At 35.7% G+C, this 24,430-nt stretch overlaps 1 protein-coding gene across 2 annotated transcripts in view; it reads left to right on the top strand.

Annotated features, from left to right (window-relative positions):
• Window positions 1-24,430, top strand: part of DARS1 (aspartyl-tRNA synthetase 1) — a 42,179-nt gene that overhangs the window by 6,723 nt on the left and 11,026 nt on the right. Inside the window, exons 3-7 of one of the 2 annotated variants that reach the window (XM_049809817.1) lie at window positions 1,002-1,094; window positions 6,022-6,124; window positions 14,701-14,803; window positions 16,071-16,151; window positions 16,664-16,723. In XM_049809817.1, the coding sequence (XP_049665774.1) occupies window positions 1,002-1,094; window positions 6,022-6,124; window positions 14,701-14,803; window positions 16,071-16,151; window positions 16,664-16,723 (440 nt within the window). Of the gene's footprint in view, window positions 1-1,001; window positions 1,095-6,021; window positions 6,125-10,224; window positions 10,481-10,577; window positions 10,635-14,700; window positions 14,804-16,070; window positions 16,152-16,663; window positions 16,724-24,430 lie in introns of those variants that run through there. The other variant, XM_049809824.1, reaches the window with a different exon arrangement.

Here is a 24,430-nt window from a genome sequence, read left to right as displayed (position 1 = left end):
CTGATTTGTAGATACCACAAGAAATAAGCGTTTGAGACCGTGCAAAAATACATTTGGCCAAAAATCTACAGAAAAATGCAATTAACAAGTATATTTCAATAGTGGTATGCAGCCAGCATATTGGCAGTTCATAATGGTTGTATAAAAGTCCTGATTTATTTAAAAATATTTTCCTTGACATTTTTTATTTTTTCCTTTGCTATCCAAAATCTGTCCTTTCCAAACCATGCATTCCTATTCTTATTTAGCTTTCTTGGGTATGTAGAATTTGAAGGGTTCTTTTTGATGAATCCTGGCTCCTACAATGATAGTAGTCCAAGATCAGATTGTCAAGGAGATTCTCTCTTAAAATAAATTTTACTTGTTTTACATAGTAATACTCTTGTTGCTTCAAAATGCTATTGGTTTTATCAAAATAAATCTTCTTTTAATTTCTAATTCACATTTATTCCTGATTTCTTTCTCTATTTTAAGTAAAAATTATTTTACAGTGATATTCACCCTACTTATGTAGATACAGAGAGTCGTCATGTCATCTCTGAGCCTTTATTTTGCTGTGTTCAACATACCAACTTTCACGTTGCACAGGGGAGCAGGGCAGACATCCCTTAGCTAGCAGAAATTCAGACTAACAAGTGCAGGTAGTACAGTGCAGCGCAATGAAGTCCTATCAAAAATAGTGTAGTCATACTGGGTTCTGCCATCCGTGAACTACAGTAAGTCTTGCTTTTGTTTTAGTGCAGTTTGACCCTGCTATATGAGTCAGACAATAAGCTTGAACCAATTTAAAACTACTTGATCAAGTACAATTCACTGAGAAAGGAAATGGGATCTTGTGTGTTTTCAGTATATCTGTTATGCTGGAGATACAAAAAATAATGTTTTGGATTTATTATGAATTGTAGCAATGATGGAAAATGTATTTGGAGTTCAAGGTGAAAAATGTTTTGCTTCAAAAAAAACTAAACCGTTTTAAAATGTGTTTTTTTTCTGTAATTCAGATAGAGTCTTGATTCGAATAAAAGACTTGACAGTGGAGAAGGCTGATGAAGTGGTTTGGGTTCGTGGCAGAATTCATACAAGCAGAGCTAAAGGTGAGATGCCTCCAGGGTTTTTATTTTTATTTCCTCACATTGTTAGTATAACCTGAATGTTTATTTTGGCTTCATGACCTGTTAGTTATGTCTTGCATACAAGAAAACTTCGCCACCTGATTACTCAGTGTTCACTTTGACTGGTTATTTTCTATTTTTTCCACCTCTCTTTTCCCAAGAGGGGAAAAGGAAATCTTGTTTTCAGCTGAGTGGAAATTGGGTATTACTATTGAATTGTAGTAAAAGTGAATTTTGGTTTCATCATATTACTAAATAATGTGTGGACAATTGTAAATAATAGGAATTTTAAAGTACTATAGTCATTCTCCTTTGGGTGTTAACAGCTGTGAGATAAAACAGTTACAAGCTTCTGCTGTAAAATGTACTTTTATTATAAATGTATCAGTTGTCAGAAAGGCCATATTTATTCTGATGCATATGAATATTTTCACTATACCTTTTCTTTGTCAGGATACAAAAATCTGTGTTAAAATTTCAGAATGTTTACTTTCAGTTACCAGTATCTGACTATATCAGTTTGAACTAAAAATAAGAAACATCATCTTTCTCTAACAAGACAAAGGGAAAATCCTTTTATAGGTTCTCAGTAGTGTGGGCTGTCGTGCTTGGCTGTCTGACAGCCATATTTCTTCCCTGGAATCAAGAAGTTCTCTCCGGAGATCAGTTTGCCATATGCAAACTTAAATAGGCTTTGGCCTTTTCAGTTGACATCAGATGCTGACAACTGTTGTACTGGTTTCAGTTATGTTTGGCAGCTCTGTAGTGAGACATAAATACCTTGTCTTCCCCAGAGTTGAAAGAAAAGAGCATAAAGAAATTGTCTTCATGAATGAAAATTAACTGTAGTCTGAGAATTGGAAATAATGCAAATGAGGGGCAAGAATCCAGTACAGAATATTGTCACAGATACCAGATTAATTTCTCTTTTCGAGGCTTCATTTTCTTAAGAAATGTCCCTCTTAGTAAGTGTCTGTACTGCAGTCAGTTAAAATAAGGTACTGCGTGGAAATATATACATATAATGCACATTTTAATTTGTATTAGAATCTTTATATTTAGGAGGTCTTGTGATTTCTGCAGTAGTTCTGTAGTGTGGTCTTACATGGAAGTCTCTATTTTGCTAGTAGAGAAATTGTCAACCCCCAAAACTGTGAAAGCCTTGGTCATTACAGCTTGAAGTTGTTCAGACAGGAGACACTATCTAATTTAAATGTTACTATCAGTATAGAAATAAGAGTATCCTTATGGCTTTTTCTTTTGCAATTGTAGGAAGAATTCAGATTATTAACAGAATTCAGTATATTAAAGACAGGTGTCTGTGCAGACCATTAAAACAATGTGAAGTTCAATGGTGCTTTATTACTGTCTCTGTATTGCATTTATATACAATATCTTGTATGATGTATGCATTTACTTCAGTTAGAGTAACATATATATAACATGGCAATATTAGCTTACAAGAAGCAGTTTGTCATCCTTCACCTTTGACCTCAGGAAACACTATTGTTTTTCATGAAATAACAGTGCGTATTTTCAAAACTCTGTAACACAACCTGAACAATGAAAGCAAAAGGAGTTGATTATGGGCATGAAGTGTCCTCAGTTTATTGATTGTGCTTCTTGTTCCCTCTTGGTCTGACAACACAGAACAATTCTGATGTTCAGGGAATGGTGCTAGGGATTGTCATATACTTGTTTACTTAAGCCTCGGGGGAAAGAATCTTACAAGAAAAGTAAATGTTGAAGAGTAAAAAGTAATATTAGCCTTTCCCACACACATCGTGGTGCTATTCCTACCATTATGGAAATGAAAGTCTTGCGGGAAACAGGAAAATCTTAACAGAAAAATAGCTTTAGTTTTTATCAGAAGCTCGAATTTGACTCCTAAATAACCAACATATCCTTTATTTAACCCTGTCTAGTTATGACCAATAAACCAGAAAAAAAGAATGTGAACAACTGCAGAATCCAGCTGTCTCGTATAGCAAGCCACTCGTGAAGTCTGATGGAAATTAACTGAAGGATGTGTAAAGAATGGGGTGTTGGGAATTTCTGTGGGTTGTACCAAATTAAAGTGCTTGGGGCCCCGTGGTTTTTATCATAGATTGAATAAATATTATTTCTGGCCTTATTTTAAAGCCAGCCTAAGCTACTGATCACGTTTGTCATTGAAGAGCAGTTGGGAAATCAGTCTGGGTTCTGCCAGGCAGCTGGAAATTGCGCAGTATGTTAGAGCTGAACTTTTTATGAATGCAAAGATTTATAAAACATCAAAATAGTATGTCTGAAAACAAGAGTACCACCAAGAGCAATTTAAATACTGGACCAGATTTTATAATAAACCACATAAAGTTTTCTCTTTGCTGGCAGATGTCTGTACCTAGCAATGTATTAATTTATATGACCAAATATTTTTTACTCTTTATACAAATTCCTTCCTTACATCCTTTTCTCTCATAAGGTCTTGTGTCATTTGGTACTTACACCCAAGAAAGGAAATGGATTCCTGTTTCGTTTTATGTGCTTACTTTTGAGGGGATTCTGTGTGGTGTCTTCTCTTGTTTGTTCAGTGACTAAAACTTTTCATCTTTTTAGGCATTCTTGTGGGACACAGTATTGGTTTGTTTTATAGAAACTTAGATTAGTTTACTGTTGGATGTGAGTAAAGTGGGTCTTACACTTTTCACTTAAATACCATGTAAATATTTTGAAACACATGGAGAACATCCCACAACCCCAATTTTTTTCTCGCTCTGATGCTTCCTTTTTTCTGTCTCTTGATCTGGAAAGGCATCTAATCATGAATTAGATTTGATTATGGCTTGTGTTTTTGAGACTTTCTTTTACATGCCTTCAACTCTTTTGGGAAAAGTTCTGTTTCTTCCTACAATCTTTGTAACTGTGATATTTTAACTATTCCTATCACTGAGGTTTGTTTGATCACTTATCTTCTGTGTGATTAGAAATGTTATATTCTACAAAACATCCTCTTTCCTCATGAAACAACTACTGTTACTCATGACAAAAAAGATTTGAGTCCTTTTATAATGCAGATATTGATCAGATTCCTAGTGTTTGGCATTAAGTACAACTGCCAAACTTTTGCTTCTGATTAGTATGATAGCAGGTCCCTCCATTTATTTCACTATCTTCTTAAATATTTACTAGTTGAGTGACATTGAAGCTGTCTTCAGCTGTGTATTTTTTTGTTTGAACACATGATACATCATTGCTGAAACTTCGATCATATTTTGCTAAATTATTTGTGACTGAAATCATGGAAGCAAATACTATTTTCTAGGAAATACTGTATCAAACCACATTGTAAGTAAGAAATATTGAGGTGTCAAAGATGTGAGATACGCCTAGCTTATCCAAAGAAATTTAGCATATTGTGCCCTATGGAAAAATTGTACTTGTTGGATCTAAACCACAGGCATGTATAATACTGAAGGCTCTGTTTAATTTCTGAAGCCTGTACTTTTCTCAGTTAAATCTGTGGCTTAATGTTTGCCTGCAAGAAATACTTACATCCACACCATATTAGCTTCTTTACTTAGATATTGCAGCCTCTGGAATACAGAAATAGTTGTACTCTGTTTTCTGAAAATATGGAATTAATTTTGTTGCATTTCTGAAATCACAATCATAGGACAAGATTAGTTATTTCCAGTAATTATAATTTTTAATATTTTTACTAGTTTTATATGTTTTCTTTTATTTCCATCAGATTCTGTGTCAAATGTTCTGCATTTATCTTCTGATACTGTTTAAATTATCTGCAGCTATTTGTCAGGAATGGTAATCTACATAATTACAAATGAAAATTGCAGTGGGCTTTTTAGTGTCAGTGTTCAAGTTATATATATGTTGATTTTAATGTTTTATAGTCTAAGTCAGCAATAACTGGGAAATAGCTACCTATAACAAAGCTTGTGGCTTCTTCCTTTTCTCAACATTTTGATGGAAATGCTATGAGTCAGAACTTGTAATTAAAATGATGTTGATGCATTTTATCAGATACTGGCATAGCAATGAAATGTTTGTTGTTAATTTCTCTCTCTGAGGAAGAAGCATTTAAAATCACGGTATTTCCTTAAATCTGAGTTAAGGAGTAAATGACTATTAGAGATGTGAGGAAAAATATGAAATTATTGTAACTGTCAGCTAACAGATTAGAACAAGCTTTGTTGACTTGGAAATACCCATTTTAAAAGTCAACAAAGTGCATTATGTTCTTTGTAAATTATTATTAAATTTTTATTAACTAATTTTTCCCTAAGCTGCTCATGAGTAAATTGCTCTTACAGGAATTTTTTACTTGGGTCTTTTAGGTTCTTGTCATTCACCAGAATCAATACTCCTTTTGTTCCCCTTCATTCTGAATGTGTGGTGTATTATAGAATGAACATTGTTGGTTTAGTCCCTGTGGTGCAAAATTAAGCTTATTTCTCTCAGAGCAGCTTTGTAAAGTGGACTCCACAGCTTTAATTTGAGAAGATGAGAAAAAACTTTTAAAATAATGTAGACTTGAAGTAGTTTTGAGCAAAGCAACAAGGAAAAGTACGATTTACTTGTTGCAGTTGAAGAACAATAGATATTTTAAAAAAGTTTTTGTTTTGTCTAGATATTATCTTGAAACGCTTATTGTTATTTTTAGAAAATGTTCATTCATAGCTGTAAGGCAGGATTATTTGATTTATCTCAATGTTCGGTGTGTGTATGTGCAGAGCTGACTAGTTCGATGTAGCTATTTGGGGGTGGGGGGATGGAGAGGGAGGGAGACACAGATACCCACCCTTAAAAGCTCAGTTTAGTATTAAAGTAGTAAAGCATTTTTTCTCATTCACAAAGACCTCGAGTAACTTGTCCTTAATACACCTGCGTTGTTTTCCTTTGTATTCAGGGAAGCAGTGTTTCTTAGTCCTGCGTCAGCAGCAGTTTAATATCCAGGCTCTTGTGGCTGTGGGACAGCATGCAAGCAAGCAGATGGTAAAGTTTGCTGCCAAGTAAGTAAGCAATTATATCCTGTTGTCAGAGTAAACAATGGTGGGAACCAGGACTCCCAGGGGTTGGGACCATTTTCACACATTAACATCAATGCTTCGTTTGTTTTAAAATGTAGTTATTTAAATTGTCAGCTCACTATTGCGTTGAATACATTACACTGACAAAAGATAAAATAGAGAACAGGCTTGAAATTCATTCTGAACTGCTGAAGCAGCATTCTCTCGCCATAGACAACCTACATTTACTTTCAAGCTGGCTAACAAAAAGTCTGGCAAGCTGAGCTTAGTGGGCCACTTCATTTTGTGTGTGGTGTTTGTGTATGTCTGCACATGTTCGGGTTTTTTTTCCACAACATGTGCGGTGTAGTAATACGTTTTATAGCTAGAACTGATGTGAAGAAGTTCCATATTGCAAGTGGCTTACTGAGTTGAAGAAATTAAGAGTAGCTTCTGTCCACTGAATTAATCTTATTTATACCTTATGTTTGGCATTAGAATGTTTAATGAGGGATTTAAGTTAATTTTTAAATATTTGGGGGGAGGGTAATGGTTGGACTTGCCAATGAAACAAGTGTTTGTTGCAGTAATTTAAATTCAGTTACTTGGTTTGTTTTGTTCTTAAAGATAAAAAATTACCCTCCCCTGCTACTTGCCTCAAGATTGTGCTTTTGGGTTGTCCAGTACTAAATATGCTTGCATGACAAAGGTGTTTTTATAGTAGAGCTTTTAATCATGTATATCTGCTTGTCCACAAATAGAAATGAGGATCAATTTGGTGCAATAATATGTTTAACATGTGGCACTTGAGTTGCTTCTGTGTAGTTCTTGGCACTACTCTCATGCTTGGGAAGGGAGCCCCCACTAATTAGCTGCAAAAGTGCTACAGCCTTCAACCTTCAATATGTCAGGGAGAGGAGGGATTCATTATAGTATAGACTTCCAGAAGCCAAGTTAAGAAGGTTAGGATAATGCTTCTGCTGATGAGGTTCAAGGCAACGGGAAAACAGAACCAGCAGTGTTTGTTGTTTGGCGGTGCTTAGTGTTGGCAGTGCCAGTGTGAAGCATGCTGTTTACAGGTGTTTATGAGCCAAAGTGAAGTGTTCTGTTTCTTTGTGAGATAGTTTGTTCTCTCCAGCGCTTAGAATATTTCGAAAGAATTAAGTGTATAATCTCCTTGTTCCCCGATTCATCTCCCTCTAACCTACCAACAGTCTGCTTGTTGCTCTCTCAATGAACTTCTGCTACCGCATGGTGAAATGACTCTTACAGTTGTGATGCTCACTCTCCTCCAGTTCTCTCCAACATCTCTCTTTGTCAGTTTTCTTCGTGGTTCTTTCCTCCACAACCAAATTTCTTATGTTTCATGAGTGGCAGAAGTCAGTGGTTAGGAGCTCATGAGAAGGAAGTTGGTTCTTACTCTTTTCTTCTGTGTGCTGACTCTGCCACTTGTAAGCCTTCCAATGCCTTTTTTTTATAATTCACTAATCTTTTTTTACTTGGTTAGTTTTCTGTCGGGTTAGTGATTTAAACTAGGTCATGGAGGTCCAGAGCTAACAAGGAGTGGTAAATGGTGGAAAAGGGTATCTGGAAAGAGTAGAGGGCAAAGCTCCTTTTTCTTCTGGCAGCAGTGAGCTGTTAAATCAGATGGAGCCTCACCCTTAGGTTCTTTCCAACTCCCTGTCACCTCCCCACTTTTCTTGATGTGACAGACCAGATTTCCTCTGAGTAGCCAGACTCATGATGCTTGTGCTGTGTTCTGACTTTTCATTCAGCTCCTTTTTGTGATAGCATTTGCTAGCTAAATCCTAATACTTCAGCCTCTCTAATTTATAGCATGCACGTTTTACTCATTATTTGTGCTTCTGAAATGCTTACACACTTATCATCATGTTCTTTGAATGACAGAACTTTTTCTGCTACAGCCTTGAGGGTTTGCTTTTGTTTTTTTTAACACCATTAGTGCAATCATCTTCTCATGATTCCTTCCCACCAACAAACCCTTTTTATTAATATCCTGCCATGCTCTCACTTTTTCCAATGTTTTATCATCTTCTACAGTTTTGTCTGATAACTGCCATTAGAGCTGCCTCTTGTTCCCTGACTTGTAAGTGCAGTTGTGGCCACTGTGCTGGTAACACCTGAAGCACAGTGACAGTATGTGCCTTGTCCTCAGTCACTTTCCTGCTAGTTTTCACCTGCTGTGGAATGATGCCATTTTTACTAGCAGATGAGGCTGGTCTTAAATGTCTAAAAATAACTATACCGTTTCTCTGCCTTTCTCAGTGTCTTTTTTCATCATCTCCTCTTGTTTCCTAGACATTAAATGAGGAAATACACATTTATTGAAGAAAACATTTAACTTAAAGACCTCAAATTTCAATTAAATTTAAACTTAACTTTTTTACCTGTAGTACAAAAACTTTATTTTTCATGTGCTACTTTCTCATATTTTGATACCGGGTCCAAAGCTTTCTTTAAAATAGTTTGTGAAATTCTGGATCTTGAATTTTTAATGAGAACTGATTAAATCATGAGCATTTTTGGTACAAATTTTCATAAATAATAAACAAACCAGTTCCTCTTTTAGATATTGGCACATAGAAAACAAGAACTTTCATAACCTTTTGTGGTCTAGCAACATTCATTTACTAATTATCTCCATTGTTGTAAGAATGTGAGTTCTTTTTGGTGAAATATACTTAATACTGGTTTAACTCAGTTTTACAAAGAAATTTCTGTAAGTTTAACTATAAAAAGTTTCTAGTTGAACTTTCAAAAGATACATAGCCAACAACAGAGCCAGTTGAGATACTGGACTGGCAGCTGTGGAGTTGTTATGTCTTTCATAAAAAAACCCTAACAGCCTGGTCCTGCAAGGGATGCTGTATAAGAGAAAGCGTAAGTCTCTTTCACCCAGCGGAGATGCCAAGTGGTGCAATTAGTAATTTATCAACTTGCTTTTTTCCATAAAGGATTGGGTGTGGTCAGTTTTGGTTTTCTTTCTCTTTTTTTTTTATATCAGCATTGGGCCTGCCCTTCCTGCTACCATAGCCATGTGGTATGATCTAGCAGTTGGGAGAGGTGGTTAATAGATTCTAATTTAGCTGCCCAAACAATGTGCTTTCACTCAGGAAGTAAATTGATGGCTCTTTATAGTAGGCCAGAGAATGAAAATCCAGAAAAGAGGTTAAAAAGGGGTGGGTGGGGAAGATGGCTAAACCTGTATGGAAATACTTAACAATGTAGAAAAATATACCTAAGTTCATCAGCTAGATAAATGGGATATTGCAGAAATACTTTCTTTATCCATTTCTGTTTAATTTTTATATCAGTGATCTGGAAGAAAGTGTCAAATTGCAGCTGTTACGTTTGCTGGTGACACAGAAATTGGAGTGGTAAACTAGGGGCTAGGAGCATATAGTAACCAGGGTTCATTTACAGTGATCACTTTGATGCTCTTCAGTGTGAATTTGTACCTTTAAGATCATTAGTTCAGACTTTTGTATGTTCAGGATTAATATGTATGGAAGTAAGTGATGAGAAATGTAAGATCATGATCGATAACTGACTTAACAGGAGTCCATGCAGTTCTCATACCTACTATGCTAGGAGATCTCTTGAGTTTTGAAAAAGAGCAATAAAATGCCATTAATGTAATATATGCCTGTCATTAAACCATTTCTGGAATATTTTGTCCACTTTTGTTGTCTTTGTGTCTGAATATATGTCAAATTGGAAAAGGTTGATAATGAAGCTGCAAGATGAAATGATACGCGGTCAGGCAAATCTGCCTTCCTGTGAGACTAAAGAAAACGCTAATCTATCCAAGAGAAATTAGTAAATAATTTAAATTCCAGTCTGATGGTAACTATGCAAGAAGATTTTCTGCCAGTGGAGGGTTCTTTACTTCGCAGATACAAAGGTATGACAAGATGCAATGAACAGATGGTGAAGCTGGGTAAACTCGGAAGGGAAGTAAAGTGGAATTTTTTTCAGTGAAATGATTAAAAATGTGTAGTGGATTTTGCTACTTAAAATCTTTAAAAGAAGATAGACTTTTTTTCCCCTGGAAGATACCAAGGTTCATCCAGGTGTTAGAACGTTGGTATAGGAAACAGATTATTTTATTTTTAGAACAAAGAGAATAAGAATAGATATTTACCTTGCTTTCATATATACAATGTCAGTTAACTCCCATTTCAGAGGGCTTAACGGGTACTTACTATATTTGTGCAGGTGTTATTACAGTTGCTGTTACTGAGTTGAGTATAAAATGTTTGTACTTTCAACTATTTACAAAACGAACTCATTTTTTCAAAGTAAACTCTATTGCCTTCAGCTTTCACTGACATTCAGGTAAATGATCATTGATTATTGCGTTTTATGACAATTATTTAATATGTTTTAGATTTAATAATGTATTAATATAATAACTTGTGCATTCTGCTTACAGAAAAGTGTTGAAGAAAAAACAAGAAAATGTCCGAACAAGTGTAGATGCTTCCATTAAGTAAAACATTTTCTATTTAAAGTCTATAAATAACCAAGTTTCCTCCAATTCTTCAGACTTTTGATCAAGAAAATGTAGATTGTGATTCACTTAAGGAGGCCTGCGTGGGGTTCTGCTTGCAACATGAAGCTGTTGATGAAAGATGTTGTCATACAGACTGCAGTAATGCAATCCTGTGGTTAAAAGAGAAAGTCTTGGCTAATAGACATGCAGATAATTAAGAGGGACATAAGGCATCTAGTGGACATTTTAGTAATTATAGTCTTGATTTTTTGGAAGGAAAATTACATATAAAGAAGCAGTTTCCTATACAGAGAAATTTTTTTAGCATTGGACTTGAATGAATACTGATACAGCTTCTTTAAGGATTAAACAATAACAAGATGTCATCTGTCCTTAATGCATCATGCATCCTAATTTCATTTCTAGTCCTTTGTAATATCAGTTACAGATGGAAATATTGTTGTCTTTAATGGAAATGGTGATAGCTTCGGCATGCTTTTCTGCTACTTGTTCACTTTTTTTGGTTTGTTTGGGTTTTTTTTGTTACTGAGGGGAATTTTATCAAAAAATCACCTAGATGACTTAGTGCTGCTGCTGCAGAGAACACTTAGCTGTAGTTACTGGCTTTTAATTAAAGCATCTTGTTTCTTGTTGTAACTTGAACTGAAATTACCCTTTCAGTAACATTCTTGGAATTACCTGTTGGGATCAAAGCAGCACCTTCTAGGTTTCTCTAGTTTACATTTGATGCACTAAGTTAGGGACTTAAGATTTTTCCATCACTAGATCTTGCTGAGCACAGTTAAGACAGAACTCAAAACATGAGCTTTTACTTCCATACCAGATGAGATATGTAGTCTAAATGAGCAAAAGCATATTTTCTAATTATCAAATGAAAGTTTAGAGTAGATCATAAATGTTCATAAATACAAAGATGGTCACATGCAGTAGAAAACTTCATAGTGCTTTTGTGTGCCCAGGCAATTATATGCATATTTGGATATAGGGACCTACATAGGTAGGACCTGAGTTGAAATACATCTTAAAATTATGGCAAATTTAATGACTACGGGATGTTACAGTTTTAAAGTGTGTTCCAGACCAAGAAATATACTGGCTTAATTGCAACTCCAGTTTAGAGAGAGAGAAAAAGCATATTTAATCACAAATGCAAAGTTTTAAAGTTCTGTTATGCAAATTTGCAAAGCAATATTACAGCTACAATGATGTAAAAGTCAGTTTCTTCCTTTATTTTTATGCTGATACCATTTTTTATGTCTTGAATTCCGTACATGTTCTGATCAAAGCTCTGTAATGACTTCACTGACAGCAGTTCTCAGCCATGGGATCAGTAATCTGATTATGAATCCATCATACAACACATGTACATTTAACTACTGTTTTCTTTTTCACAGTGCAGATAATTTGCTTCAGTAAGTTTAAAACATTATTTTTATTTGCAATTATTAGAGAGAGGGCTTCTATTCAGCAGATTAGAAACTTCTGCTTTCAATGAAGACGCTGCTATTTGTGTCATTAGTAGTGTTTCCTGGCATTTGCCAAAATGTTGACATGAAAAAGGAAGCAGGAAAAATAGAGGAGAACTGTTAAGGGAAAAAAAAGTTATTGCAACAGTAAAACCTTTATTCTTCTAAACATTCACTTATTTGAAAAGCAGAGGGAATTTATAGTTATGCCTATTTTACATGATATATTCTCTGTGTGTTTCTTATCATCACATTCTCTTGCATCCAAAGCATTGTATTGCTGCCTCAGTCTTTTTAAGGAGTTTTAAACAATCATTTGTAAGTGAGTGTATTTCTAAGCACTTAGTGTCATTTCTCCTTGTCTTTCTTGAATTTGTTGCCTCTGCTTAAATAATGGAGATGAATGGAGGCTCACCCTTAACTAAATGAATTCTGATTTAAAGCCTACTGTCAACCTCTGCTTTGTACAAATTTAGTCATTTGTTCATTATACTGATTTGAGCAACTGTAGCTCTTTTAAAGTGTAAATGTACCAGAAAAACATACTATTCACAAATTTTATGCAGTATGTGGAATTACCTAATGGTTAAGCAAGTCAAGCATATGAAGCAATGTGGTCTGTAGAACTTTTAAAGCAGCTGCCAATGATTTCTACCACCTGAAAGTATTATCATCAAAGAAATAGTGTAATCAACTAAAATGCTCAAATTTGGCTTTTTTTTTAGTTACTTGTAATATATTTATAGTGATGCAGTTCAGATTTGAGAATTTTGATGCTCAAATTTTCCACTGTTACTTTAATATCATCAGATTTTTCAAAACGTTGATCATTTTTATTAAAAAATTCTGTTGGATAACTTAAATTTGAACTCAGCTTTATAACATTAAAAAGTTTGTCCCAGGGTAGACCAAAGATCCATCTGCCTTTTCTTAGGGCTGATATGGCTGCTTCAGGAACAGTAGAAAGCAGGGCAAGCAAGCAGTCATAGTTGGCAACACTTGGTGATTTGTATCTCAGGTGCTTCTGTGTCACACCACTTGGGCTTTATCAGAGAAGAAAGCTAAGTTTCTCTCATCATCTAAAAAGAGAAACTTAATTGTTTAGCTGGGTAAATCCTACTTCAAAAATGTGAGAGAATGACTAATTCCAAACATTTATATTTCTAAAGAGAAACTTCTCAATCCTAATAAGTTTCTCATGTGGTTTTACTGTAGCTGTACAAAAAGACTGTAGGGCTAGAATACCTAGATTTTGTTTGCAGCTCTTAGACTGACTTAGTCCAGGCAGTGCTAGATAAACTGATGCAGATGCAAGTGATTAGGACTATAGTAATGGCAATAGCTTGTACCTGCTTGTACTCTGTCTTACCTCCTTTAACTGGGGGTTACTGCCCCTCGGTAAAACCTCCTGTGCATATAAATATTTATCTCACCACCCTCCAAGTTAGTTGTGTGGGTTTTATGTATCTTGTGAGTTGGGTTTTTTGGAGCATGGAGAGTGGTCTTACTGAAAAAAAAAAAAAAAGCCAACCTTGTAAACTTGAAGCTTGTTAATTGCTCTTTGCTTTACTGAGGTCAGTATGGCCAGCTTGTCCAATGACATCCTTGCTTTCCTCTTATTATTTGCGCTTAAATTGTGGGCCTGCTACTTTCCTGCTTTCTAAGGGCTTATGTGGTCAAGTGATGTACATAAAGTGCTTTCCAGTCTTCTCAAGAAGGCCTGAGAAGTGAAAGATAAAGTTAATTGTAACGGTTATTTTTCATAAAAAGGAAAGAAATATTTTCTGATATTTGGCCTTTGGTAAGCAGGCTAGCAAAGAGACAGAGTGTAAATACAATTCCAGTGGGGGTGAGATTATCTGTAGAAAATTACTAGTTTAAAGTCCAGTACCTTAAATACCTAAATAAAAACTGCTCATACAAATTATTTTCTCACTTATGACTCTTGAGGCTTTTGTTATTGTTTGCTTATAGCACGCATACTTTATATCATGTTTTTGGAAGGCTTTCAAGATGTTACATGGTGTTTTAGAGTGCTATTAGTGACTCTTAGTGGAGAACAATTCAGATGTCCCCTGTCATTGAGAAATGACTTACAAGCATGTTGCGTCTTTCAGTAACAAGTCATGTAGTTTAAACAAGCTCGATCAGTTTTGATTTTCCCCTCTAGATCTGGGACTTCCTTTCAGTTTGTTGTTCTGCTGGTTAAGACACATCTTTCAGATAATTGCATCAGCTGACACGTACAAGAGTGTTTGTGGCCTAGAAAAAGAACTATGCAGTTTGTCAGTTTATGTGTACACATACAAAGAACAAGTGAGCACTAAGCTGAATCATAACTCTTTCCCTCCCAAGTCTTGCATCGTAGTTTGAATTTATTGTGTCTGGGAATATTTTAGTAAAGTCCTTCATTACTCAGTTGTTATGTATATAATAAGTAGCTCTACCTAAGTCCTTAACTCTGTTTTATTGTTCCAGCAGTCCATACAGTACATGAACATTCTAGTGCTCAGTATGGAGTCTGGTGCAGTGTGCAGTGAAATTTAGTAAGGCTTCTATCCTATCTTTATTGACAGCATCAACAAAGAGAGCATTGTGGATGTAGAAGGCGTTGTGAGGAAAGCACATCAGAAAATAGGAGGTTGTACTCAGCAAGATGTTGAGCTTCATGTTCAAAGGGTAAATTTTGAGCAAATGGAGCACTGGTTAATTGTTTGAGAGATTATCTGTCTAGGCTGCCTGTCTACATGCATAAACTTTGTCAGTAAGCAGTCTCATACCAGATAAATAAACTGCTTTAAACTACAAATTTCAGTGTATGATATGTAAAAATGAAACATTTCTGGTTTTAAGAGATGTGATTTTGAGAATTTCCTATTTTTATCTGCCATTTGAATTACAGTACCAAGTAAAATGAAGTATCGCACTAGAATAATTTGTCTGGGAATGCTTGTAATTCTAGGTATTGATTCGTAACTGCAGCAGATACCATAATAAAAAAGTCTGCTTCTTTTTAAGTGCAAGTCAGAAGTTTCTTCTTTATCAGAAAGTTACAATCTTCCCCTTAGTACAATGGAATGGAATATATAACTCTTAGCAAAAGTAAAGCACTGGCTTAACAGTATAGAAGCCCTTGAAATCTAAAATTCCTGTAGCTTGTGCTGTAGGGCTAGAGGAAGTGCAACTTTATAATTTGTTTAAATAGAAAGCATATTTAAACGTTTATGTAATATCCTTTCCTTCTAAAGGTTTTCAACCAAACTGTATGCCTGCAGTACAGCTGAAACACAGTCACTTCAAGAGTAGAGTACAATGGCTATTGTATTTATACCAGTAAGGTAAATTTTAGCTAACAGCATTGGGGAAGATCTGCAGATTTTGAAGAAACATGTTTTAATATATCTGCAGATTATCATATGCTTAATTTTTCTGAAAGAATACCAAATCCTGTAAGGTACCAAAGACTGAAAGGCAAGGCAAGGTGTTTTTCATTCTCCGATTGTATTTTAGGTGTCTCATAAATTTGCAATCTGAAATGGCTCTTTCAGATATAATCAGATGATAAATAAAATAATACATTAACAATGAGAAGAACAGGATGATTTTACTGGAATCAGAACCTAAAATTCTGTGAAATCTAGTAGTTTCAGACCTGACATTCATGCCAATAGGCTTTTGCTTAGGCAGTGTGTACTTGCGCAACTCAATGCTTCCCAGAAGAAAAAAAGATATTTTTAATCTTTCAAAAGGAAAATAAGAACTAAGCACTTCCAGTAGTGTCATGAGAATGCACCCATGTATCTCAAGTATTTGAATAAAATCACAGTCTTACAGCTAACAGCCTATGCAAACACTGTTTCAAGTCTATGCCAGAAATACCCTTTTGTAAATCACACCTTCTTTTGAACTGAGTCTCATGCTATTTCTGTTCATGTCTCAATTTCAGATCTATGTGATCAGTTTAGCTGAACCCCGCCTGCCTTTACAGCTGGATGATGCTGTTCGGCCAGAAGTGGAAGGAGAGGAGGTGAAAACTTTGCATCCTCAAATACTTTTAATTGTCTTTGTAACTGAACAAAAGCGTGAAAGCCAGGCAAATTCCTTAATGCAGTGATTTTGGAGGTTTGTTAGGTTTGCATTTTACTTCCTTTCTGTTATCCAGAACTGCGTTACAAATCTCTATAGCTTTGATGTCTGCTGAACTGCATTAGAAGGTCAAAACCAGAGGATTTGCAGTCTTGTGTGTCTTCTTGATCCTCATAGTTGGGTTCTGCCTGTGACCTCTGGGAGAAGTTACACCTTAAGTTTTGCTATGCTGCTAATTTTCTGTATGTTCTTTGTAGAATGATCTAGAAATTCTACTGAACTTGGAAGTAGCCTTTGGCTTAAGGATGTTTTTCTCCATTGATTTTGTTTTGGTTTCTTTGTTTTGGTTTTGGGGTTTTTTTGGTTTTTTTTTTTTTGTTTGTTTTTTTTTTTGTTTTTTTTTTTTTTTTTGAGGTGCATGTATTCATTATGTATCTTTGCACAACTGTTTAGGATGGAAGAGCTACTGTAAACCAAGATACAAGACTGGACAACAGAGTCATTGATCTGAGGGTAAGGAACATGCTGTGTTGCATACTTGCCTGCAACTGTTTATTCTTCACATTTCTAATCCACAAAGCAATAGAAGTCGTGGATTTGATGGAAGTGTGTTTTTTGCCAAAGGAAAATAACTATTTTTTTATTTGTGAGTGGCATTGTGAAAACACAGGGGTTTTTAATCCTAAATATTCACCTTCCCTGACATTAATCAAAGAATATGTATTAGTAGTTTAAAGGTGAACATTTAGGATTTGGCATGTGGCCATGTACATCTGGGCTTTTTTATTTACAAAAGTCAAAGGTGACTGAATAGGGACAATTCGGAGACAACGTTTCTTCTCAAATGTAGTGTTTGATACACAAAAACTGTAGTAAGAGCTCAGTTTTGAAGTGCAAGATGGAAGTTCTGAATTTAACCTGTAACTGAGGTGCTGTAATGCATGTCTTGCAAGTGAAATTGTACCAGGCCATGATACCGTTCTCATTCTCTTTGTTTCCTCCAGAGCATTCGTATCTTTTTTTTTTTTTTTTTTTTTTTTTTTTTTTTTCTGAAACACCTTTCTTCATCCAGGTCATAGAGACACAGCCCTCTGTGAATTCATATAACTCCCAAATACGTACTCTTTCTGATCAGCAGCAAAAAACTATCTACTAAATCACTTACAGGACTTCTTTTTTAATGAAACAGCAACCAAGACTGAGCGTGTAACTAACTAACCGTTCACACTGACATGAGGTTTTCTGGTATCTTCCCTTATTTGGCTCCCCACAATAAAATTTGAATTAAGTTTTCATTGAATGAAGAGTGTGCTTAGCTCGTTTTTATGATGTATCTAGTACTGCCTTCAAAGCTCTGATAACGGCGGTTTCCTCAGTAAATATGGACCTAGGAAATAAAGCAAAAAGGTCAGTTATTTATTGGAAAATTTGGAAAAATTCTGGCACTGTGATGCTTAAAGCATTTAAATATCTGACCTCCTTATTTCAGCAACTAAAACTACTTGTACAAACTGTTCTACTTGGACCAAAGTTAATTGCTTTTCACTTGACCTTATGTATAATATTGAGCAACTTCAATTTGTGATGACTTTTCAGGATACTCAGTATTTTATCATGTTGGTCTTTTCATGTGTGTCTTAAATTAAGACTTTGATGAAAAGAATTCTATACTAATGGTTGAAAGTGAAAATCATTTAAAGGATCATTGGCTTATGGTAGTGGTAAGGCAGTGCAGTAGATTGAAGGGAGAACTCTGGGATGCTCGAAGTGCAAGTTTTACTTGAACTTCTGGTGATGAAGAAAAATACTCAACAGCACTCCAGAGAAACTTAAGAAAATCCAAATACCTGCATAATAAACTGGAAAGAGCCATGAACCCCAAAGAGAACAGAGAAACAATACCAAGGAAAACAACAGTTCAAAATACTAGCTGAAAATAATGGCATGAAAGTATCCTTGGCTGTAATTCAGATGAGGGTATCTGCCGAGTAAAACCTAAGAACATGTATAGTAATGGAAAAAGAAGGAAGACTGTAATGCCAGAATAATCAACAAGAGATTTAACAAAAAGGGGTGGGCTAAAATTCTTCTGTCCCTGTACACATTCAGTAGTCCAGCAGGACTCTCCCAATACTTCTTATATATCTCTGCCAGTATAGCAGTCAAATATTAGTTGTCAGTATTCTGCCTGGAGGGTACAGCTGCTGAGCTAAGTGAATGCTGCTATAACCTTTTTTAACTTATATGTCCCAATCATTGTCGGTACACCATTTATTCAGCAATGTTTGGCGCCTTGTTTTGAGGTCTGAACCTTAACTCTGCCTTCTATAAAAGCTATTTTTCTCCTTAGCTCCAAGCTGCTGTAGTGTGGTGCTAAACAGCTATTTCATGCTGAACAGGAATTCAGGTTAACTTTTTACGAAATTGATGGAAGGATGAAATGTCAAATCTCAGTACTTCAGTGCCTGATGTCTTGTCCTGTGCATGCACCTGTGGCTGGATGTAATCTGGCCACAGCTTTCCCTTGATTAGGCTTAGGTATCTACCTTGCCTTCCTCCTACGTACAGGCAAAGTTTCTGTCTCTGACTGTGTCACATTCCTCTGTGTGTGTGTCTTCTGTTGCACATTTCATTATTTGTTTCAGAACAAAAGCAGATTATTTTGGAACAGTGTAGAATCATATAATCATTTAGGTTGGAAAAGACCTTTAAGATCCTCAAGTCCAACCATCAACCCAACACCACCATGCCCATTAAACCATGTCCTGAAGTGCCAAGTCTACATGTTTTTTGAACACTTCCAGGGATGGTGACTCAACCACTTCCCTGGGCAGCCTGTTCCAATACCTGACAAGCCTTTCAGTAAAGAAATTTTTTCTAATATCCAATCTAAAGTAGGCTCATGCCTATTCATAAGTTTGCTTTGTTTGTTCTCAGGAGCTTTGCTTGTGCAAAAGAAGATTCTAAATAATTATGTGTTACTTTGACCTGGTTTTTAAATGGAGAGCTGAATAAGCAGAAAAGATATTTAATGGAGAAGGGGGAAATCCCAGTGAGAATACATGTGCTTATATATATGTGCGCATCCTAAGCACTGTATGCAGTGGAATCACTGACAGGGACATGAAGGCAGTTTGTCCTTCAAAATAACTGAACCACCCCCACCCACCCTACCCCCATAGTACTTGGTTTTCAGTGATGTGGTTGCATAGACTGAAGCTGTAGTACAAATGGGATTTCAGAGAACCCCTAGTGTTTCGAATGTTCTGCATAAGTAGACATGTTCTGAGGAGGATTAGAAGGCATGATGTGTTGAAGGCTCAGAGAGATATCTGAAACCATTGTTAGCCACTGGTCTCCCATACCTCTTTATTCTAGGAGAACCAAATCATGGGCAGCAGGGAAGAAATGTTAACAGAACAGTTCTAACAGAGATGCTGTGATGATCTGTTCCTACAAGTGTGGGAGGAAGTCCAACCACAGATATATGTACCATTTCTGGTTTCCTCAGTGCCCCAGTTTTTTAAGGAAGAAGGAGGTCATCAAACATCAAGAATAGAAATATATTTTTTGGAGAAAGAGTTAACAAACGCATAGATCTTGGCCAGGATCAGGTTAAAAAAAGTCCTTGGTATGGAATTTAAATTATTTTTGTCCATTTAAATACAGTCTTTAATGTAGTTAAGTAGTTTAACTAATTTTACGTTGTGATTAACTAATGAGTTCATTGGTTAGGGCCAAATTGTGATAAAGTGGAGCTGTAAAACTCGGTTATTGCATGAGTGAAAGGGACTGAATTTCCAAAAATGGCATCACTCCATCCAGCTGTGATGTATACCAAGGAGAGCTTGATTATGATGCAGTAGGAGTGCAATTAATAAGAAGAAACTACATTAGTGGAGATGTAATATGCAAAGTATTCTACAAAGACTGCAGTACTAACGTTCTTGTGTGCATGTGAAAATAGAGTTAGTGCACTGTATTTTTAAGAATCTTGCAGTTTGGTTGCTGACAAAGTTCTCCCAGAGGTGCCTGGTAGGTTTTTTTGAGGTTAGGGATGCGAAGTATTTAAATGCCAAGATCCCAAGCTATTGCTATAGTTGTTATTGTGATGTGTGGAGGGAAAATGGTGATTATTTAGGGTGGAGGGGTTTTAAAAATCCTTTCCAAGAAATGATGACTGAGGAAGAATGAATCTGTTCCTAATGGGTTAACTCATAACATACAGATCACATACTTGTGGAGTAGAAAAATTGGGGGTGTAGAGATGAGAGATGAGAAGAAGGAAGAAGAGTCCTTGTATAGACCAGATTTTCTTTCACATAACCACAGGTGACTGTGAGGAAGAAACCACTGTTGACCTAAGTATCTATTTTTCATGATAGCTTAATGAAAGTCAAAACAGTCAATTCGAGAGATGTTTGACTTACTGTTCCTTTATTGGAAGAATTAAAAAAGGCAAATTGGAGCACTGATTGTGTTTCTAAATCTTTACTTTTCTGCTGTTCTTAATTTTAACTGAAGTATTCAGTGATGTGTAGACTTTTCATGTCTGTAAAACCCCTACTGAAACCGTACTTCATTAAGATCTGTGGTAGATGAAAAATAATGAAGAAAAGACAAGTGAAACACTGTTTTTTGGGTTTTGCTTCTTAGTTTGTCTTCCTCTGAAGAAAAAATCAATTCAGGTTCATCCAGTTTTAACAATGGACCTGACTGATATCCTTGTTCTGGCTTATTTTTCATGTCCAGCGGGGTTTTTATCTTAACAGTATCTGTCCAAATTTGATTTAAATTATACGCATTTTGCAGTCCTGATGCTATAATTGTGTCTGCTAATGCACAGCTCTTTGAGACCAAAGCACAGTCTTTTTAGGGTCAATATGAGCCAGTTTAAACTGCTCAGGGTAGAGCATAAACATGAAACTGTATCTTTAGTAGTTTATGGATGTCAGACTGTGTTATATGATAATCCAGCTGTACACCGATTTTTGTCAAAATACTTGATAACTTCAAGCTTAATTTCATTGTGTTGAATTCAGTTTGCTCATTGCAAAAGCTGTGTTTTTTCCTGACTGAATTCAAGCTGTAATGAACAAGCAGATGTAGTTTATTTTGGTGTGGGTAGTGATTTGATAGTGAAGACATAACACAGTCGCAGTCATTTAGACAACAAACTTCATGTTCATATCTTCTTCTTCTACTGTAAGTAATACCGAAATCTGAATAAAAATTGACTTTAATCACTTTAAGGTTAAAAAATTGTTATCTAACATATATCCTATTTCCTAGCAAAACCTTCATTTCTCATACATATAGTAGAGGAATTGCGAAATTATTTACATTATTTAGAATAATGTATATTACTTAAAAGAATATAGATTATATTATTTTCCCTTTTTATTTAGCCTACTTATGTATTTAGTGATTGTTCATGGTAGAAGACAGGTAGTTACAGCAGGCAAACAAAAGCAAAACTGAGGTGAGAATGGAACAAATTCTACAGCTGACGTGAGAGTAAAAAGAAAAGTTCGCAACTTTGCACGGCTGTGCCTCAGTCGCACCTCTTTGAGATATGATGATGTAAAGTGTTAACTGCCCTCAATTCTATTGAAACCCATTTGTTGGTCTCTGGCAACTTACACGGCTATTATTCTAACACTGCAGCTTGTGTTGAATGAGACATGATAATTGCTTTTATAATCTTGCTTATGGTGTTAAAATATGTTCTGTTCTGGTATTACTAATATTTTCCTTTGTAGCATTTAAATAATAAACACACAGGTGAGATTAGAGTGAGGTTATGACTGAAACTTGTATTTCAGTACTGTTAGCTAAACATTTTTTTCTGCTGTCTGTAAGAAAGGTTATTATTAAAAATAATGAGTTTTCCTGTAAAATCAATTCTGCACACCAAGTTAAAACATTAACCCTGTTAAGTGCAACAGCATTTAAGTGGCATAAGTTTGCTTCTGCTTATCTCTTGAAGGAATATTTACTGTCTTTGCCATAGTCTCAGTAAGATAGTTTGTCAATACATATGTGGAAGAATTCATATTAGAGTGAACATTACAGGAAAAGAATGCCATGGCAAAATCTTTCTTAAGGCAAAGGTAAAAATCAATTCATTTTGATAGCTGTCTCTGTCTGTAGTTTGCCCTGTTGTACCTAAGTGTGTTAGCTCAAATGGTATCTGTATTACCTACCATTGTACCAAACATGGTAATACACATATCAGCATCCCAGTTAAAGACAGGATAACAGCTTAAATTATTTTCTTCAGATAAATTCACTCTCTTTTTGTCCTGAACATTATACTAGTGCAAAGGATGTAGTTAAATCTAAAAAGTTTTGCTCCATGTGTAGATACAGAATCATCTTTAAAATTTTTGGAAAGTTGTAGTGGCACATAAAACTTTTGAGGTCATCTGTTTGACTCCACTGCACATTGACAGTTGCAGTTCTTTAGGAGCTTATCTCAAATGTCTTGTTGGTCTGTTTAATTCTTACAAGGAGACTGCAGTATCACAAATTCTCAACAGTTATCCCTGTTGGCAGTCTCTGAATGAATGGGCACTGAAACTCAGCTACCTTTGGTAGAAAGAAGAGTGGTCTTGTCAGATCTAATTTCAGGTATGGAGAATTGCTGCTTGTTCTTTCCTTGGTCTGGAGTTAAATAAAAGCTTCAGTGTCCAGATCTATGTATTTGGCTGCTTTCAGAAATGCTATTTTTTAACCATGATTTATCATTATAGATGGGATTAGGAAGACAGGGTCTTTGCTCTGCATCCTCACTAAAGCCAGGACTAGTTACTACCTAATGAACTATTGTTAGTGGAGAACTGTGTTGGTTATTGACTGGCTGTGGTTTTGTGCACACTTCTAGGTCAGACCAAGTAATTGCTTTCACATTGGATTTAGCAACCATTTTTCTTTTTCCTAGGACTGTATGACTTAGGACTGTATTCTTACCTGCTGTGGCATGAAACTGGTGTTGGTTCATCAGAAGGGTAGAGGAGGCATTGTTGCTGTCCTGCTTTAAATGAATGTTAAACATTTTGTCTCTTAGCATTTTTAGAAATTTGTCTAGTTTATCAAAAACTGTATTGGTAAACCCAAATGTGACTGTTTAAGTTGTCATCTCTTGGAAAATGTCTTTCACCTTCTAAGTATGAGATGGTTCAGGAAAAAAAAAATCCCTTTGAAGCATCCCAGTGCTTTGATGCAAGGCTGTTAAATTATGCCCAGAACTCAGGCAAAGTCTTAGCGTATGTCTGATTCTGGGAGAACCATGTGAAAAAGTTTGAGGGTACTTTTGTAACTGTTGCTCAAAACCTCATTTCCTTCATTTTGAAAGTAGTGGGAGTAGCGGCTGTGGTTAATGCTATCAGACAGTGAGAGCTGCTAGCTATTATTTACTAGTCTTAACCACTTACACTCCTGAGATACTATATCGGTCAGCTAAAATTGCAAATAGCTCCAAATTACTGCAGATCTGTTTTTGTTTTTCAGTGAAGTGATATCTTTATCTTGCAGAAATGATGGATGCAGCTTTATTTCAACGTATCTACTGACTGACTGTCTAAATTTGGGTGCTTATATGATTTGTTTTGGTTGGGGGTTTTTTGTTTTGTGGTTTGGTAGGAGTCATGTGAAAAAGCCCACAAGGCTGCTCTTACCCTAACTGAAAAGTTGGGTACCTTTCAGAAAGGAGAAGTAAACAGTGCTATGACGCAGATTGTCGTAAAGAACTGTTCTCTTAGTTGTTTGCAAGAATTCGTTGGGTTTTATATACGCTTCTAAGTTGCTAACTGTCAGCTCTTAAAACACTGCAAGCACAAAATCAGATATGGGTTCAGTGTCGATGTACTGTAGTGTTTTCAGCATTCGCTAAGGGTTATTTTTTTTGCTTCATGCTAAAGCTCAAGAGTGTTACAGGAACATTTAGTGGAGGATTTGCTAAGCAGATAAGTAGCTTGACTGTGGCATGTACATAAACAAACAGAAGATGATAAATTCAGCCAGATCTACTTTTGCTTTCATCTAAATGTACTTTTGGAGTAAATTTTACAGACAGAAGAACTGCAGTTCATATGATCAGGTGTTACGTGGACTGTTTTAAATGCTAGGAGTTTAGACCTTGGTTTGGGGATGTTTTTAGGGCAGTGTTGTATGTGGTTAACACATGGCTGTGTTTTTACATGAAAAATATTGTATTTG

Source organism: Accipiter gentilis, chromosome 1 (genome assembly GCF_929443795.1).
Source record: "Accipiter gentilis chromosome 1, bAccGen1.1, whole genome shotgun sequence".
In the NCBI taxonomy this organism is placed as follows: Eukaryota; Metazoa; Chordata; class Aves; order Accipitriformes; family Accipitridae; genus Astur; species Astur gentilis.
The sequence above is the reverse complement of the archived record's forward strand: the minus strand, read 5'-3'. Positions and strand labels throughout refer to the sequence as shown.